Below are 19,394 nucleotides of genomic sequence, written 5' to 3'. Positions count from 1 at the left end.
AGTCGTAGAAATATTTTTCACATTTTTAAGCAATTTATTAGTCATCAATGGATCTGACATCCATAAAGGTTCAATTGACAACTACAGAATGCCTGAGATTTAAATTCTAAACTTAAAAACTGGGGTGGCCCGGGGGGGTGAGTGGTTAGGGCTTCGGCCCCTCAGTGGGAGAACTGGGTTCAAATCTAGGTCAGTCCACCTGCATGGAACTCAGGATATCCCCGCCTCTAGCCTAAAGTCAGCTGCAATAGCCTCTGATGAGTTGATCATTTGATGCGGGTGTGGTAGAAGAGAGAGAGAGATAAGGAAAAAGGACTGGATACGGGCTCTCGACGACCAGATTGGCGACCGCTGGTCTACTCTCTTGTATGCTCCGTTTAGTAAATTAGTATTTACACTCCAGTACAGTAGATGGCAGTCTAGTTCTCATTTACGTTCACTGGAGCTATGAAACGGAAGTAAGACCGTCCCCACCGCCATCAGCTTGACATGAGCATTTGAGGTTTGGTATGTTTACCTTTACTAATATGATTTACTATGTAGCCGATATGAATAGTCGCGCTTGTGCAGATCATATGCATATTGACGTATGACTAGATAACATACCCAGTGTTATTTTAGGAAAAGAAAATTAGTGTCTTGGGCAATTTGTGAAAAGCTTTTGTACATGCTTACTATATTATTGTTGTCAAGAAATTAGGGTCTTTAAAAAAAAAAAAAAACTGATTGACAACGATATACATCCAAATCCATTTAACGTGGGAGAACTTGCTTTAAATACTAGAGTGCCATTGATAGTGCTAGACGTCTAATTCATTTTGACAGAGAGAGAGAGTGAATGCATTTATCAACTGTCAATGGCAACCAAAGAGTTAATTCATTCATTCATTTTTCGTACTACTTACCCTCACAATGGCTGTGGGGGTGCTGGAGCCTACACTCAGGGAAAAAAAAGATCATTGGTCTGAATTAAATAAAAAATACAACTGGAGGAGTGCAGCTATGCTCTTATATAACACATATATCATGCTATACAGTTTATACACATTTATAACACGATGAATTGTTTTTAAGGTGTTTTGTGAGGCCCCATGGAGCCGGCCAGCGTGGAGAGTCTTCGTGTGCTCTTTCAGAATGATGATTACATCGTGGTGGACAAGCACTGGGACATCCGCATTGATAGCAAGATGTGGTATGAAAATAACACTGTGCAGGCCCAACTTCGCCACCGGTTCCCTCAACTTGCAGACCCAGGCACATACTATGGATTCAGGTAAAGTATAATCCTAATATGATACTATCATTGTAACATAAAAGGTCTGTAATCAAAGTGCAACAAAAAGGGTTGGTTAATGATTAATACTGATGTCATTTATATAAAAGGTTCTGTCATCAGTTGGATTTCTCAACTAGTGGCGCTTTATGCGTAGCTCTCAATAAGGCTGCTGCTGGACAGGCATATCGTTGTTTTAAGGATCGCACAGTCACCAAGGCCTACCTTGCTCTGGTAGGTATACAGTGAAACCCACTTGCACCCCACACTTTGTTTTATGCATGTCTGTAAATATATTTGGATTTTTCCAGCTCCGTGGATTGGTGGAAGAAGAGATACAAACACTCGACTTCTCAATTGGAAAGAACACTTTAGAGGGAAAAACACATATGATGTGTATTGACGGAACAGAGGGTATGTTTGTGAGATACATAAGAGTTTATAAAATGTGTCAATTTATATTATTCATTTATCTTAAAACAAAAAATGCAATTTCTAGAAAAAAAGGCATGAAAAGGGTGTTATCTCCCGTGGATCACTTCTGGTCGATTTTCAGTGATTTCCTATTACTTTTGGGGCTTCTCCAGGGTTTCACCCATTTTTAGGTCACTCCCTATTAATATATTAATTCATTCATCTTCCATACGGCAAAAATGAGATGACATGGGTTGAAAAAGAGCTCGAAAAGCAAAAGGCAAAGGCTAATATATACCCTATAGTGAGTGGGCTTGTATACTCAAGACAAGTACAAATACCACATTTACTCGCATATAAGCCGCACCCTTTAAATTGCCTTAACATCGTTGAATCCTACAATTTTTTGCGTATAAGCCACCCCCTGATTCACAATTTTCAACTCCATATTTATGGTTTTAATAGGGTGTACAAATGTGTTACTTTGAAGGGAAAATATTGGTATTTCTGAGATACTGTATGAATCAAAAGTACATTATTAAGGTCAATATCATAAGGAAGTTAGTAATTAATCCAGTAATGGATGTTTTCTTACTGCAAAACAGAAAATAATGGTGAAAAAGAGTAACAATGTTGTTAGTCTTCTGCGCACATAAGCCATACCCTGAATTCAGTCATCATTTTTTGGGTTACAAATGCGGCTTACATGTGAGAAAATACGGTAACAATAAAATTGAGAACTACATTGTCTTCTCCATTAGATGTCACTATTTCCTCTAGGTGGGTATTAGAGAAGTGCAATCAAATATAGAGGAATTGGGCTTGACACATTTTTTCTTTGTCAGGTTGTGAAAACCCCAAACCATCCCAGACTTTACTGACAGTGTTGGAGTATGGCTTGTATGATGGCGGTCCTGCCACCAAGGTGCTACTACAGCCTGTCACAGGTAAAACACAGGGTTCCTTATTCGCCTGATAACATGTAATGTATCAGTATACCTGCTCAACAGGGAGAACCCACCAATTACGAGTTCACTGCAGCGCAGTGGGCCACCCCATTGTCGGGGACGTCACCTACAGCTCAGGAGCTGACAATGGACCCTTCCGCATGATGCTGCATGCTCATCTCCTCCACATCCCTCTTGACCCTGAGCCCATACACGTGTACGCGGTAGATCCCTTTCTGCCAACGGTGGACTTAAAGTGGCTCCCACAGCGCACATTACGACCCCTGAAATCCACATTGGACTCTATTCTTGAGCAAAGATTGCACGAGCAGAGACGAGCGAAGGAGATGGCGAAAGAACGAAAAAGACAGGAGGAGGAGAAAAGGAGGAAAAAATGCAGGAAAGTTGACAGTGAAGAGATGAAGAGGCAGTGTGAGGACTGGCTAACAGAATGGGCTGGTAACTGTTAGTGTTGTTTATTATTCAATATTCATATTATTACATAAAAATGAAATATATACATATATACATGCAATTCTAAAAACAAATTACAGGAAATCTGGGAACACTTACATGCAAGACGAAATGAAATATTTAACAGTTGGGCTGGTTTAGAGCTATTTTCTCCTCCATATATTATTGTGCATTTTTAAGCCACCCATTCCAATAACCAAATATTCCTCATTTTTCCTGATTTCTGTAAGTTAACAATATTAAATAAACTTTTTCAACTGTTTTTTTTTAACCTAACCCATGTCTCAGTTTAAATGCTATGATAGTATGGTTAGTTTATCATCATATATGGATAATCTAAATGTTATGAATATAATTGAATTTGGAATAAAAGTCAGACACATTGTAAACGTTTATTTCAACGTATAATGTAATTATAGAGTGTCATTGACATTGATAGACGTCCAGTTCATTTGAACTGGATGGATCGACGTCTCTCGCCGTCAAACCGTTTTCTTGCGATGTTTCCCCTGTTCACTACATTACCCACAATGCCTTGCAAAAATAGGGAGAGAGGCGGGGCAATCGGCAAGCCAAAGGAAGTGAAGTGAATTGAATTTAATGTAGGGCAACTAATATTACACTGGACGCGAGGCTAATTTCTTATTTTTGCGGGGTTAAAAAAACTTAATATTTCGGTCAACATGAGCTTTGAGGTTTTGTCATATGAAGGTTTGGTGCACGCTGTATCCGGAGCTATGGTAAGTTAGCTTGAACATATTTACCGTCGTATTGCACAAGTGTTGTGCTTTTGCTCACTCATAGAATTTCTAGAGAATTTCTACTTACTCTATTGAAATGTACGTATAACTATAATTTGAATCAGATTTTTGTTATATTTTTGGGGTGATGAGATAAACTTGATGTCTAGTTTTTCTAATTGCTGTTTTGTGTCCGTTTTCTGAAGAAAAAATAATATTGAATGTCTCTTAGTATTACTTGATTGCAAATGTGTAATAGTTCTAATTGTATGCTGGGAAGGTTATATTTATTAACTTTTTTTTAACTTAATATAATTAGTATTTTTACGAAGTAATTTATCATTCATAATTTGTAATTATTAATTATTATTATTATTAATTTAAAAGTAATTTCACATTTATACGCACGTTTAAACATTGTATTGCGCAAGTATTGTGCTTTTGCTCATCCATAGAATTTCTACAGAATTTCTACTGATGTGGACATGTTCAAATCTGTATAGCAAAAAATGTCCCAACAGGAGCAAGATGATATTTTATAGTTTTTTTATTTTTTTTAGGGAAGTGTAACAGCCATGACAGTATTCTTCCCTCTGGATACTGCCAGATTAAGGCTTCAAGGTAACAACAAGTATCATTTAATATTGTGTGTGCATTGTAATCTGTTTGTATGCTGATTTAAAGTGGACGAGAAGAGAAAGGCGACTTCAACTCCAACCATTTTAGCAGAAATAATCAAGGAGGAAGGACTGTAAGTACCATAATGGAAGGACAACAATCCATTTACCCATTCATTTTATGGAGTGCTTGTCCTAAAACTTTACGAGAACTCTTGCATGCGATTGTGCAGGGGCCTCAACTGTTATGGCCAATAAGTAATATACTGTGTTTTCCACCCTATAAAATGCAATTAAAAGCTTTTAATTTTCTGAAAAGCCGGCAGTGCGCCTTTATATATGAATCAATATTGTTTAATCATTTTATGAAAGTGCACCTTTATATATGAATCAATATTGTTAAATCATTATATGACAGTGCAACTTTATATCTTATATCTCATTTTCTGAACTGTTTTATACTCATTAGGGTCACTTGGGGTGCTGGAGCCAATCCCAGCTGTCTCCGGGCTAGAACTAACTAGTACTACATACTACTACTACTACAAGTAGGACAACTCCATCTAGTGGATGTATAAGACAATCCTCTACTACTAGTAGTACCACCAAAACCACTACTACTGTGTTTTATAATCAGCTTTATATTCATTGAAGGTGTGCCTTATAGTGCAGAAAATGTGGTAGTAATATGAGCATGGTTTTTCTATATCTTGAGAAATTTTCAGTCTCCACATACCAAATGAAGAGTCCGTTTTGTGCCCCTCTCTGTAGACTAGCACCATACAGAGGTTGGTTCCCAGTCATCTGCAGCCTGTGCTGCTCCAACTTTGTGTACTTCTACTGCTTCCATAGCCTCAAATCCAGTTGGCTAAAGGGACAAAGGTCAGCACCTAACACTGACTTGAAGCTTGGCATCATTGCAGGTGAGAAGGCTTATTTTTAAAGGGTGTATTGTCATCGTTTAGGTACGACTTGTTACAGATCACTCAAGATTAAGGGTGTAACAATGTATTGATATGGTGATATATCGCCATACCTTGTTTCCCAAAAGGGTATCGACATGGTCCCACTAAAAATCTATGATTGTGTCACTTTTTAAATTAAAAAAACAAATAAAGGTCCAAATAAAGGATTGTAAACTTGACTAATTTAGCCACTATTCAATTCTATATTTGTACCCTTCAGGTGTTATAAATGTTCTAGTTACCACTCCTTTGTGGGTGGTCAACACCCGGCTGAAGCTTCAAGGCTCCAAGTTTCACAATACAGATATTCATCCCACCAACTACCAAGGCATTATTGGTAAAATACATCCCGTTCTGATAAATATTCTTTGCTTAGAATTGATTTTTACTGATGTTTTCACAGATGCATTTGTGCAGATCATTGGTAATGAGGGTGTGGGGGCTCTTTGGAACGGAACCTTTCCCTCACTGCTGCTAGTCCTCAACCCTGCCATCCAATTCATGATTTACGAAGGTCTAAAGAGGCAACTGAGGAAAGGAGTTCCCAGGGAGGTAAAGAACAATATGCCCAAACACACTTTCCTATGGTAGGCATTTGGAAAAATGCAATGCACTTCTGATTCTGTATGTGATTTTCTTCATTACCAATCCTGCATTGAAGCATTTCTGTGAAATATGTGTTGGTAAAAAGAGACTTCTTGAGTGTGCATTAAATGAGCCTTGGTAATTTCACCCACATGACTCTTTCCAGGATTAGGCAGACATCAGGCGGGGTGTCAGGAGTTATTCTGATCCAAACTAGTCTAGCGACTCTTAAATAATCTAAGCACAAACTAAAAACTAATCTTTATAATCAACCCCACGCTTCACTGTCATCCCAAAAAAAAATGTGGATATTGAAGAAATCTACACACATGTTCTAAAGCCAGTTTCATGTTATTTGGAAGTTTTCCCAAACTAGTCTAGCGACTCTTAAATAATCTAAGCACAAACTAAAAACTAATCTTTATAATCAACCCCACGCTTCACTGTCATCCCCAAAAAAATTGTGGATATTGAAGAAATCTACACACATGTTCTAAAGCCAGTTTCATGTTATTTGGAAGTTTTCACACCTGGCAACATTCATTGTGCTTTGGATAGGCCATAAAAACGTTTATTTGTTCAATTTGGCCTGACAAGTGTACAAAAGAGGTTTATTACATCCAATCTATGTACCATATATTGACTATATTTCTTTCTGTCTCCCTTCAGCTCGCATCTGTTGAAGTTTTCATGATTGGTGCAGTGGCCAAAGCTGTTGCCACTACTGTGACTTATCCACTGCAAACCATACAGTCCATTCTTAGGGTAGGTCTTCTACCGTATTTCACGGCACACCCAAAAGACTTCCAATTTTTTTTAACTCCAACTGTGTGCCTTAAAATCCAATGCGCCTAATGTAGTATGCATCAATATTAGTTAATTATTGTATGGCATTCCAATCTAGCGGTTACAGAACGCAAACACTACTACTACTACGTCTTATGTGCCTTATAATACAATGTGCCCTATATATGAAAACAGTTTTAAAATAGGCAATCTATTGAAGGTGCGCCTTATAATCTGATGCACCTTATAGTACGGGTCGTACGGTACATATCATCCTTCTTTTTTTAGGTTTAAATTGATGTTTTAAATTGATATTTCACCACTTTTCAGTCCTAGCTGGCCTCTATAACCAATACATAGTAAACGAACAAAATACATAAATATTTTTTTCCCTCAGAATTTGAATATCGTTTGGAGTGTCGATGCATGGTCCAACAAAGCATATAAAATCAAGTTTAATCCAATTTGTGTATTAGGATTTGATCACATTTAGGATTTTTATGACCGTAGGTTCTAGTTAGAATAGGATTTCTATGACCCAATATTGTTGGAGGAGGGCAGTGCTCTTGATTCTTCTTTTTAATTTCCTCAGTTCGGTCAGTTCAACAAGTCAGCAAACAAGTCAAAAATGTTGTCCAGTTTCATGGCAGTCAAGTGTCTGCTAGTCAACAGAGTGAGGTGGGTGCATTACTGACTTTACTTTCTTATGTTTTATAATAAGAAGTAGGTTTTTGTGACAATAACTTAGACCTGGGCGATAAAAAGATCACGATAATTACTGTCAAATAATTTTAGTCCACAATAATAATTAAACTTGTGCCAATTTATAAAACTAAAGATACCTATCAACATTTCTGAAAGTTTTGTCATTCATTACTTTTCATAGTGTAACGAAGGAGTTTTCTTAGCTTTATTGCAGAACAGCAACAAAAATACTTTTTAAAAACATCACATTTTATATTGTCTTTTCTTTTAAATTAAGGTAGCATAGTTACTTTCATAAGTCAATGAGTAGAGTCATTTATTTACTTTTTCACAGAAGTTTAAAGTTTCTAATTTGAAACAAAAAATCGATATTGACTTTCTTTTATATCTTGACAACAATTTTGGTCATATCGCCCAGGCCTACAATAGCTAGATAAAAATATTGCTGTATTTTAATAATAGCTTATTATTTTTGTATGCATACACTGGTGTCATACAGTACGGCATTTTACATTGCATTACTATTCCCTCCCATAGGAAGTTTGGTATATTAGGTCTGTTTAAAGGACTGGAGGCCAAGTTACTTCAGACAGTCATGACTGCGGCCCTCATGTTCCTTCTCTATGAGAAGATTGCCAGCTGTACCTTCAGAGTCATGGGACTGAGTAACCACACTCGCTAGCAAAATGCTTTCCAATTATGGACACCCACTTAACTTTACTTGTGCAGTGTTATACTATTGTAAACCTGTGTTATAAATCGCATGGAACGCTTTAGCCTACTGAAATTCATAATCAGATGAATAAAGGTACTCTTTCAGTAAATGTTAGCTTATTTATGAAACCTCAGTCAGCATTAAAGTAGACATGTTTTATGTTTGAACAACATATGGCTTCCATTGTAGACTTCTTAGTTTTGTCCATCTCATCTCACTTTCTAGAACACTTTATCCTCATGAGGGTTGTGGGGGGTGCTGGAGCCTATCCCAGCTGTCTTCGGGGCAGAAGCGGTGGACACCCTGAATCGGTGGCCAGCCGATTGCTTTTACCTTTTCACCAATCTGGAATCCTACAAGTGCATCAGTGGATTGCAGTCAGGTGTTTCTTGTTTTCTGCAGAAATCTTATTGGCTAAAAGTCTGTGCTGGATCGGTTGCAACAAAAACCTGCACCATTAAATAATTTGCGTTATAAAATATTTTATATAAGTTATTTTTATTTCAGATTTAGAATTATTTTATTATTTTTTTGCTTGACATTTATTATCGACGTAACCTTAGACCAATTTACAGCTGTGACGTCACATTTTTGACAGGTGTAAAAAAGCATACTTGTCTAACCCGGATGAAAGTGCATCCAGCATGTGACGTCCCACGTGGACTAGCGTGCGCAGACTCACAAATAATGTGTTGAAGCGCACCGCCAGGGTGAGCTGTTAAATGTTCATTCACTTAACATACAGATCATACCCAGAGTTGCGTGGCACGTCAGTATTGTAGACTTTCATAATTACGTAACCACTACAGAGTCAGCATTCGGACCAGAGCCCATTAGGCAATTATTTCCTTTTTCCCTCTGATCATGGATTCAACAAATATCAAGGAACCTGAAAAACACTGCGTTCTCTGCTGCCAAGATATCGACATTTTTGCTTTCGGAAAATGCGATCACCCGGTGTGTTATCGCTGTTCCACCAAAATGAGGGTGCTGTGCGAGCAGAAGTACTGCGCCGTCTGCCGGGAGGAGCTTGACAAGGTGGGGTTTCAAAACTACGGTGGTTCGAGGATGTCGCTTGGCCACGCTAGCTAGGCCCCGGTATTCTAATAGTGACTATTTCAAGGTGTCTACTGCAAAATCGATTTTAAAAAAACAGACTGACAGAACAGTACAATGTCACTTCCGTAGGTAGAAAAGATAGTAAGTTATTAGTCGGCTTGCTAATGGCGTGGTGTAGTGAGGGAAGCAACCAGCCAAACTAGCTGGTTTTCTTATAGCGGGGCTGTAAATGACAATCTAATCTCTGCTTGTGTGTATATATATCTCTTTATGTACATAAATGGTGTTTTCTCACTAACCAAATATACCTGACAGCCGTATTTGTCTAACATGTGAAATGGATCGTCCTTTTCCATCTATTCAGTAAATTCAATAGACTTTAAGCTTGCGTGTCAGCTGAGTTGTACAATTCAATTCCAAATGGCCTTTTATATTCACAAGAGAATGTGCTATCAAAACTGGTTTAAAATTACACTTTACGAAGATTTTAAATCCACACATTGCACCCGAAGGCTATTACTTAAAAGCGAGATCAGCCCAATTTAAGCCATTGGTGCTAGAATTAAAACAAAAAAAGAAGCAAAGATCTGTTCTGTCATTGATCTGGTATGTGCCTAATTTGATACAATCTGTTAAACATTTTAACTTCTGGTCAAAAACCTGTCGTCAATACCACTAAAATGTGCCCCTAAACCAGTCCTCCCAATTATACCACATTGAACGACTATTGTCATCAATTAAAGTGAATAAAGGTGAAAGCACCATAAGCAATGGAGTTTGTGATGAACAGAGCCTTCAACTTGTTGCGTTTCTTTCACTTAACTAGTAAATGTAAAGGGTTCTGATTGCTAAAATGTTGTTCTCAGGTGGTTTTTGTAAAGTCCGCCCAGGCCTTTTCTTCTCTGCCACATCATCAGTTCCCCTGTGAAAAGATACATGACATCTATTTTGGTGATGAGAAGATCTATGCTCAGTACAGGTCAGATGTGTTGCTTTGTCATACTAATTATAATGGCCTATCTGATGTCCTTCCTTTTCATTAGATATCACTTCAAAAATCACGTTTTTTTCTCATAATTGTTGTTTTTTTCCTCAGACATCTACTGTTGTCGCAATGCCCTTGCTGTCCTGAAGCTAAGGTCTTCTCCAAGTTTGTCGAGTTGGAGCATCACATGAGGAAGCAGCATGAACTCTTTTGTTGCAAGCTCTGCACAAAGCACTTGAAGGTATTGTAATCCATGCTATCTCATACTAGTAGCTTTTGTTCAAATGAACCAAAAAAAAAAGCAGAAACCAACTTTTACTTTTACAACTTAGGGGTTTGGAGTTGTCTCTTTTTCACAAACATAATAGATCGAATCTATTAATGCCTATTGCAATTACTTCATGACCACACATGCACTAGCTAATTACATGCACTAAGCTAATAACACAAACAAAAAACAACACTATTTTTGCAGACTCAATTTACATGTAAATCAAGAAATCACAATTTTCACCCAGTCCTAATCCTAAACTTTTTTCCACCTCAATCAGATTTTCTCCCACGAGCGTAAATGGTACAACCGCAAAGAACTTGCGCGCCACCGAGCACACGGTGACCCAGACGACACTAGTCACAGAGGACACCCGCTCTGCAAATTCTGTGATGACCGCTACCTCGACAACGATGAGCTACTCAAACACTTGAGAAAGGATCACTATTTCTGTCACTTCTGTGATGCTGACGGTTCCCAGGAATATTACAGGTGACGTTTCAATTGTATTTTTTCATGTCCGAAATCCCAAAGACCGTTGTCTAAGCTTCTTCAAACATGTTGTGTCAACAGTGATTACCAGTACTTGAGTGAGCACTTCCGAGAAAGTCACTATTTGTGCGAAGAGGGCCTCTGCGCCAATGAGCAGTTCACTCATGCATTCCGCACTGAGATCGACTACAAGGCACACAAGGCATCCGAGCACAGCAAGAGCCGCGCAGAAGCACGACAAAACCGACACATAGACCTACAGTTCAGCTTGGCTCCGAGACAGCAGAGAAGAAATGAAGGCATGACTCAGTATTATTGTGATGCAACAGATCTCTTAACTATACATATCATCAAAATGAGATGAAACTCCCGATTGACGTTTTACATGTTTATTCCCTTTATTACTACTGCACGTTTTGGCCAGCAAATGGCAAACAAATTGTGCTGACTTGATAGATTTTCGGTAGTAAATGGTATTTTTTTGGTATTTTTTAAGTACTCTCAAACGGTTCTGAGATGTTTGTGTCGCCATTCAATAGTTATCAAATTGGCTCCGCCTACCAACCCTATGTGAGGAATTTGTGGTTGGCGATTGAAAATAGCAACACCTTACACTATCGTTTTAGGTTGCATAACTGCTTGGTGAATTTAACATCTATGGCTACCCAGTTTGATTTTGGTTAAAAGATAATGTAGCTTTTGCAATGGTTGTGAAAAGTCAATGACAAGACATGTACTATACGGTGGCATATAAATATGGTTTAAAAGGCCTTGTATTCTGGTAGGAGATGTTGTCGATAGTGCAAAGTCAAAACGAGTCTTTGTTTTCCATCAGGCACGGTGACGGGTGAAGATTATGAAGAAGCTCGTCATCAACGAGGCCTAAGAGGAAGACCTCAGGCAGGACAGAAGAGCTGGCGCTACTCTCGGTAAGCCTCCCTTCACTAGGTGTTACATGTGTGATGAATTCCATGCATTTGAGGATTTATTATTTTGGTATGCTTTGTGCAGTGATGATGAGGACAGAGAGGTAGCCGCTGCAATGCGGGCTTCAATGATGATGCGTCGACAGGAGGACCGGATGGCAATGCTGGAGAGGAATGCTCCTAAACACTATAGAGAAGACAGGACTGCCAGAACAGATTTAGATGAGCAAAGTCCCAGAGCCGGACCAATCAAACCAACAATTAAACCTCCAGGTAAAAATAAAAAATTAAAAAAATATTATCTTATTACTGTTTTGAACAATAATAAAATATATCTTTTCACCCAAAATTTAAATTTCATTTACACATTTTTTTGTTTCTAAAAAGACAAGTCAGTGGCAGGTAAACAGTTAAATAGTATGACATTTAAAAGAAGTGTTTTTTGTTTGTTTTGTTTTTAGGGATATGCATAGGGGTGTATTACCAAACCATGAATGTAGGCAATAAATTGGTTAAATGAGGGATAAAATTTTGAACAAGAATGAATTGCAAAACCTCTGTCTGGCCATTGTGCAGCCATAAAATTGTTCCTAAACAAAAATTCACAGTGAAGAAGCGCCAAACTAAAAGTGCCTAACAAACATCACTGAATTCTACCTCTATTACAAAGCAAACAATTACGACGTAATTTAATTTGACTGCACCATTAAACAGTTTTTGCATTATAATTTATGAGTGCCTAGGCTAGCATGGGTCAGCTAAAACTACTTGCACAGATCTTCACCAGCAGAAGCTGTAATTATTTTATCACATTTTTGCAGTAAGAACAATGCGGACTTTAAATCCAACTGAGGACAACGATGACTTTCCAGCATTGGGAGCTGCTGCACCACCTGCCATGTAATATAACACCACTCAACACAAACCTAACCCTCACAAACTAAAATAGGGTCAAATATTTTTTTATTATTCTGTTCACAGCATCAAGTCTTGCCCACCGGTTGTTCCCCCGGATCCCGGCTCTCTGAAGGAAGATGACTTTCCCAGTCTCTCAGTAGTCAAAGTCGCAACAACTCTGACACCGTCTTACCCTGCTCAACCCAAGAAGTCATCATCTTTTCAAGAGGAGGATTTCCCTGCTCTTGTGTCCAAAATCAGGCCCCTCAAATCTGCAACGGGCAAAAACTCGGCATGGACCACTCACACTGCGCCAGCCCAGTCTAAGTCTCAACCACCTCCTTCCAGCAGACCGCCCCCTCCTTCCAGCAGACCACCCCCTCCTTCCAGCAGACCGCCCCCTCCTACCAGCAGACCGCCCCCTCCACAATCTGCAGAATTCTCCAGCCCCCAAATTCTGACATCCTCAACATCCTTATTGTCAAGAAGAAAAAAGGAGGTAGGGGAAAGCAGAAAAACAACTCCCCCACTCTTGCCTACTTCCTCCTCCTCCGACGAGAGCAACGGAGTAACGCAGGAGGAGTTTCGCTCAGTGCCCACCATGCTTGACATCTCATCTCTACTCACGGTTAAAGGAAGAGATAGCAAAACCTCAACGGCGGCCAGCAAACCTCCAGCTGTGACCCCAAGTGCTACACTAAATGAAACTAAAGCCTGCAAAAAGAAAAAACAAAAGAACATGATCGCTCCTTCGAACTCTTCAACTTCATCGACGCCTCCTTTTGCAAAGATGCTTTCAGTAGAAACAGTGGTTCAAAAGGAGAACGTCCCTGAAAAAACAAAGAATAAACCCTTGAGTTCTCTGCAGGTGATGGCACAGAGTCGATTGGTTAATGGTTTCAATGAGAACACAGTCGTCAGTCAAGAGGCAGTTACAGCACAGCCGGAGTCCAACACAGATGTTCTTGTAGAACCGGAAGAGGATTTCCCGGCCCTTAAGACTAAGAAGCCACCCCCAGGTAAAATATATGGATGATTTCTGATTGATGAAGTGAGGTTGAATTTTTGCTTTAGCAGCACTATAGCTGTTCACAATAGTTAATTATACACACTAATTCACAGCAGTTTCTTACACTAATTCACAATAGTTAATTATACACACTAATCCACATTAGTTAATTATAAACAAATTCACAATAGTTAATTATACACACTAATTCACAATACTTTCCTATACACACTAATTCACAATACTTTCCTATACACACTAATTCACAATACTTTCCTATACACACTAATTCACAATACTTTCCTATACACACTAATTCACAATACTTTCCTATACACACTAATTCACAATACTTTCCTATACACACTAATTCACAATACTTTCCTATACACACTAATTCACAATACTTTCTTATACACACTAATTCACAATACTTTCCTATACACACTAATTCACAATACTTTCCTATACACACTAATTCACAATACTTTCCTATACACACTAATTCACAATACTTTCCTATACACACTAATTCACAATACTTTCTTATACACACTAATTCACAATACTTTCCTATACACACTAATTCACAATATTTTCCTATACACACTAATTCACAATACTTTCCTATACACACTAATTCACAATACTTTCCTACACACACTAATTCACAATACTTTCCTATACACACTAATTCACAATACTTTCCTATACACACTAATTCACAATATTTTCCTATACACACTAATTCACAATACTTTCCTATACACACTAATTCACAATACTTTCCCATACACAATAATCAAGCTAAAGTCTGGAGTTTATAGTATTTTTATAAAAATGTATGGCCTTCAACCATCAGAAGCCAGCACCAGGATTTAATTGAAAATTCTCTGATTCCCTCTTAAATCAAATGGAGTTATGGATTTACCTTAGTGGCTGTTTTAGGGTCCTAACATGTTGTATGACCGAACATTAGGAAAGGTGAATGGTTTGTTTGCAATATCTGAGAGTGTTTAGTAACAACATTTATTTTGCAGGTTTCAAGCCCTCCTTCCCAGTAAAGTCGTCAACTCCCGCTCCATCAGCGCCTATGCCACCACCCCCACCTGGCCTGGGGCTCTTAGCCACTAAGCCTCCTCCAGGATTCACAGGCATCCCACTCAACAGTAATGTGGTGGAGACCCCTCCTCTGGCAGTAAACCTGTAAGTCCATCTTCTTCTCCTTCATTTCAGATAGTGCTGTACGATATGCATAGCCAAAGCGATATACATCTATCTAATGACACTTTACATGTGAATCGTCATCGCCATTAGTAAGCCTGTTGCTGCAATAGACATTTAGACCTGCGTATGGTGCCCAATTTACACTGACTTGAACAATTGAAACATGAGTCTTTCTGGAATTCAATATTGATATATTATTTTGATATTATGCCAACTCTACAGCAATCTTCAAAGTCACAAGAATTATTGGTTAATTAGATATCTTTACAATTTTTACAGCTCACACATGTTACTGTGCTGCTTCAGTTTACATCAGGCTGTATTTGTTTAACATTTAACATTTGTGTGAGATCTGTTTAAGGTCATTTCAAAAAATAGACCGGGGGGAGGCAGCCGTAATTCGATCCATCCATTTTCGCCCGCCTATTGAATTTTTTTTCATATTGTACAGCACTACTTTGTGAAATCTTTTTTGTCTGCTTTCTAAGATTGTCCCTTACTTGAATACAGCCTTCCCAAAACGTCGGACTGCGGTTACCTGGTTCCAGAAGACTTCAACAAAAGGAACCTAGAACTAATTCAGTCCATTAGGAAGTACCTCAATGATGATGAGTCCAAATTCAATCAGTTCAAGAACTACTCTGCACAATTTAGACAGGTACTTCAGATTAATTTGTCTATTTAAGTACAGTGAAATGTTTACTTTCAAAAACCTTGTTGGTCAAACTATTTGAATTGGCCCCCAATTTTCCAGGAAGATTAGTCAAGTTGTCCACAAAACTAGCACCTCTAACCTATTTTTGTGTGTATTATTGTTCAAATTCAAACTTGTTTTTATATTTTATGATTGCCAACTGATTGCCTATGAACAATGAAACAAGTTAATGTTTTTTTTTTTTTTTTTTTTTTTTTTCATAATAACATAACATTAACAAAATTAAATGAACTTTAATTACAATGCCGACACTCAAAAATAAGTTTAATCTAACTTTACGCTAAACTAAATTGTAATTTTGTTTTATATTGTGATACCTTACTTCTCCCGGGTTGGCTTTCTTTGCCCATCCTCCACCCTGACTTCCAGACGTAACCTATCGAGGGTTGTTTGCTTGTGTATTCCCTTCAAAATATTCTAAAAAGGATGCACACAAATGTCCTCACAATAGTACATACACCATTCGCACTAAATAACGGGGAAAAAAAATCTGATAAAAAGCTCCGCCCAGTGCTCGCAGAGACATTACACGAGGGAGTTGCAGGGAAAGAGACAGTGCCTACGGTATTCTTATGAGCAGCCTCACACGTCCGCTGTCTGCTCGTATATGAAAATTTGTTTCATATCTCAAGATAATCATATCCTCAATTTTACTCGTATCTCAAATTGCTCGTATGTTGGGGCACTTGTATGTCAAGGTACCACTGTAATGCATTTTCACATCTGCATCCGCTGAAAATTAACATGTCGTTCCAGGGCCTTCTCTCCGCTGCCCAATATCACCACAGCTGTAAAGACTTGCTGGGCGACGACTTCAACCGCATCTTCAACGAGCTGCTGGTGTTGCTGCCGGACACAGTCAAGCAGCAGGAACTCTTGACGGCGCATGGTGACTGCAAGGCTATGGAGAAGCAGTCTGGGGGTGGGGGAGGGAAGAAGAACAAGATCAAGAAAAACGCCTGGCAGGTGGCTAGCATGCCGGGTAATGCCAATGCTGCCGCCGAGCTGGACTGCCAAGTTTGCCCCACGTGCAAACAAGTGGTCGCCCCCAAGGATTTCAACTCCCACAAGACGCTGCACATGAGAGAGAATGACGAGTTCCCCTCCTTGCAGTCCATTAGCCGAATTATCAGCTAGCCCAATGGAGCTATTAATGGCTATCTTGACGACTCAGTCGGTCATCGCCGGCCGGCGTGTACGACGACAGCAATGGTGGAGGGACAGCGTGCGTCCTAACGGACATTACGCTCAAATGATGTAGTGTCAACTCGCTTTCCAAGCTGGTTGAGCAACCACAACTAATGCTTGATTTCAGTGGGAGGGATGACGTAACCTGATTAAATACTTGAAAAATCAGTTTTGTTAAGGATGGAAAAAACAAAGAATTTTTGTACTATCACAAAAAGTTGATTAACTTTAGCCCGTTGGAAATTGAAAGCAAGTATTGTTTAACATCTTTCAGTGGTAATGCTCACCACTAGTAATGCGGGCCGTTGAGCTGCCTTGTGTAGTGACTATGCAGAATTAATTAGAACAAATTAAATTACTTGAATTCTCTTCATATACTTTTTCACATTTGATAGAACATTCATAATGATGAGAAAATGGGACCTGCAAAAAATAAAATCTACCTTTTTTGGCCCCATCCTGTCCCATATGGTATACAACAACACCTGGAGACAAAATTGGTTCAGATTGGACCAAATGTGTAATATTTAATTACATTGACTGTGCTACATGTCCCAAATTGACTGCCATGCTAACAACATTTGAATTATTACTGCTCACCCTCAGTGAAAATGGATTCGACTTCTAGCACCATCAATGGCATTAAATAAACAATCCCAGCCAATCCTCCCAGTTTAACTGAAATTGATCTGTTATTGTCAATGGTGGCCATTAAGTTAATATATAGTTCTGATTATTTATATTTAATTCATCGCAACACAGCTAATGACAGCATAATTTTCTTTCCACCTCTTATCTCTAAATAAATAGTCTCGTGTACTTTATTCTTGACTGGCACTTGGGGTCATGACACACACTCCCCTCTTAGCACAATGCTGGTGGGCTGTGTGTGTTCGTTCCTTCTTAGGACCTTCATCTTGCAGAGCTATGTGTCAAATTGAATAACGTAATGACTAAAGTATGTAGTCTGTACATCATACAGCTACTGCTCTTTCTATTTTCTGTCTGGCTCCAATAAAGCCCCTACTCTCATATACAGTATCTCCCTCTGGATTTGTTCAGAACCAGTGTCAACCGAGACTTATGAAGTTGAGTTCATTTATTTCTTCGACTCCATTTGATTGCCCTTTTGTACATGCTGCTTGAGTGTGTAAACCTCAATTGAAAAATTCTGTTAATATGAATAAAATTCAGATTAATTTAGTTCAAAAACTTACAGATGAGCCTTTTTACTTTTTAAACTTATTCGCACATATAAACATTCATTTTCTGAACTGCTTTTTCCTCATTAGGGTTGTAGGGGGTGCTGGAGCCTATTTCAGCTGATTCCAGGCCAGAGGTAGGAGACACCTCCTCACACCCATACTTGAGAGTATTTTAGAGTGTCAGTCGACCATGCATGTTTTTGGAACGTGGCAGGAAACCGGAGTACCTGGGAAAACCCACGCAGGCCCCAGGGAGGCCAGGTGGATCGACCTGGATTTGAACCCAGTGAGTAATGCGCTAACCGCCTGCTTAAACATAACAATTATTTGAATTATTTTTATGACAGTGCCACGTTGTCATCCACATAAATGATTTTTTATGGCATGCCTCATTGCGTCTTACCCCAAATATTTAAAAAAAAACATCCCATTTTATCATAAGTGACATCATTAACTAAATGGAATTTCTTGTTTGCAGTAGCAAGACAGACAAGACACAAGGCACTGTAGACCTAGTTAACAAACTGGAGCAACACAGGAAGTCCACAAGGTGAGGATTATTGAGTATTTATCATTATAACATATTGATTTTTTTGTTTGTTGTTGAGTCCTTAGACTCTTGAGTTGCTTGAGAAAGTAAATCATGAGTGCTGACTTTCTGTTTTAGGATCAGAGTATAGAGGTATATTAAATTTTCAGATTTTCCCACTTTTAAAGCAATAATTGTAATTTTTAAATCTTTTTTTCTGTGTTTTAGTTCAAAAATCTTTTTGTAAAATCTAAAAATATATTTAAATAAAAGCTAAAATAAATATTGTTTTAGATCTCAAATAACACTGAATATTCAGGGCTTTTAATACAGTTATTTTAATCCATTTATTAATGATATAGGGTATTCACCCACCCAATTTAACTTCAAAAAAGAATAAATCAATCCAAACCCACATCTTTTCTTATCTTATTTTTATTGGGAGTGATGCTGAGACTTGAGTCCAGAGACATTCAGGTAACAGACAATATGCTGTACACAGCAATTTTCTTTTACTCTTTTTTTTTTTTTTTTTTTTTACACAGATGTCAAACACTGTTAAAAAGGGGAAGAACCATTAAAAGGAAGGGCAGCACGCTAAAATAAAAACTCACTTGTTAGTTGGACATTTGATTTTTATCATCAATTTGACGCTGGAAAAATTGAACAT

General features: G+C 38.4%; 3 protein-coding genes across 3 annotated transcripts; all 3 read left to right on the top strand.

Annotated features, from left to right (window-relative positions):
• The first annotated feature begins 422 nt into the window (after nt 1-422).
• rpusd1 (RNA pseudouridine synthase domain containing 1) lies at nt 423-3,374 on the top strand. Its single transcript, XM_077734648.1, has 6 exons — nt 423-507; nt 1,075-1,273; nt 1,384-1,507; nt 1,585-1,687; nt 2,533-2,634; nt 2,698-3,374. Exons 2-6 carry the CDS (start codon nt 1,092-1,094, stop codon nt 3,102-3,104), a joined length of 918 nt encoding a protein of 305 aa, XP_077590774.1. The 5' UTR covers nt 423-507; nt 1,075-1,091; the 3' UTR covers nt 3,105-3,374.
• A 292-nt stretch (nt 3,375-3,666) lies between these two features.
• Nucleotides 3,667-8,330, top strand: slc25a17 (solute carrier family 25 member 17). Its single transcript, XM_077734607.1, has 9 exons — nt 3,667-3,848; nt 4,409-4,469; nt 4,533-4,599; nt 5,237-5,388; nt 5,651-5,767; nt 5,834-5,982; nt 6,685-6,780; nt 7,394-7,479; nt 8,044-8,330. Exons 1-9 carry the CDS (start codon nt 3,792-3,794, stop codon nt 8,186-8,188), a joined length of 930 nt encoding a protein of 309 aa, XP_077590733.1. The 5' UTR covers nt 3,667-3,791; the 3' UTR covers nt 8,189-8,330.
• A 539-nt stretch (nt 8,331-8,869) lies between these two features.
• On the top strand, nt 8,870-18,024 carry znf598 (zinc finger protein 598). Its single transcript, XM_077735062.1, has 12 exons — nt 8,870-9,259; nt 10,147-10,259; nt 10,377-10,506; nt 10,817-11,028; nt 11,110-11,327; nt 11,864-11,957; nt 12,040-12,227; nt 12,776-12,854; nt 12,936-13,870; nt 14,901-15,066; nt 15,598-15,745; nt 16,559-18,024. The coding sequence occupies exons 1-12, from the start codon at nt 9,086-9,088 to the stop codon at nt 16,937-16,939; spliced, it is 2,838 nt and encodes a 945-aa protein (XP_077591188.1). The 5' UTR covers nt 8,870-9,085; the 3' UTR covers nt 16,940-18,024.
• Nucleotides 18,025-19,394: the final 1,370 nt, after the last annotated feature.

This window comes from Stigmatopora nigra, chromosome 15 (assembly GCF_051989575.1).
Source record: "Stigmatopora nigra isolate UIUO_SnigA chromosome 15, RoL_Snig_1.1, whole genome shotgun sequence".
In the NCBI taxonomy this organism is placed as follows: domain Eukaryota; kingdom Metazoa; phylum Chordata; class Actinopteri; order Syngnathiformes; family Syngnathidae; genus Stigmatopora; species Stigmatopora nigra.
The sequence above is the reverse complement of the archived record's forward strand: the minus strand, read 5'-3'. Positions and strand labels throughout refer to the sequence as shown.

What these genes read in the sequence shown, in the direction of transcription:
- rpusd1 (XM_077734648.1), top strand. Translation starts at nt 1,092, where the DNA reads ATGGAGCCGGCCAGCGTGGAGAGTCTTCGTGTGCTCTTTCAGAATGAT. An exon ending in GTGTATTGACGGAACAGAGG is followed by an intron (nt 1,688 to 2,532) that starts GTATGTTTGTGA and finishes TTTCTTTGTCAG; the next exon opens with GTTGTGAAAACCCCAAACCA. An exon ending in GCTACTACAGCCTGTCACAG is followed by an intron (nt 2,635 to 2,697) that starts GTAAAACACAGG and finishes CCTGCTCAACAG; the next exon opens with GGAGAACCCACCAATTACGA.
- znf598 (XM_077735062.1), top strand. Translation starts at nt 9,086, where the DNA reads ATGGATTCAACAAATATCAAGGAACCTGAAAAACACTGCGTTCTCTGC. An exon ending in AAGAGCTGGCGCTACTCTCG is followed by an intron (nt 11,958 to 12,039) that starts GTAAGCCTCCCT and finishes TGCTTTGTGCAG; the next exon opens with TGATGATGAGGACAGAGAGG. An exon ending in ACCAACAATTAAACCTCCAG is followed by an intron (nt 12,228 to 12,775) that starts GTAAAAATAAAA and finishes ACATTTTTGCAG; the next exon opens with TAAGAACAATGCGGACTTTA.
- slc25a17 (XM_077734607.1), top strand. Translation starts at nt 3,792, where the DNA reads ATGAGCTTTGAGGTTTTGTCATATGAAGGTTTGGTGCACGCTGTATCC. An exon ending in TGCCAGATTAAGGCTTCAAG is followed by an intron (nt 4,470 to 4,532) that starts GTAACAACAAGT and finishes GCTGATTTAAAG; the next exon opens with TGGACGAGAAGAGAAAGGCG. An exon ending in ATAATCAAGGAGGAAGGACT is followed by an intron (nt 4,600 to 5,236) that starts GTAAGTACCATA and finishes CCCTCTCTGTAG; the next exon opens with ACTAGCACCATACAGAGGTT.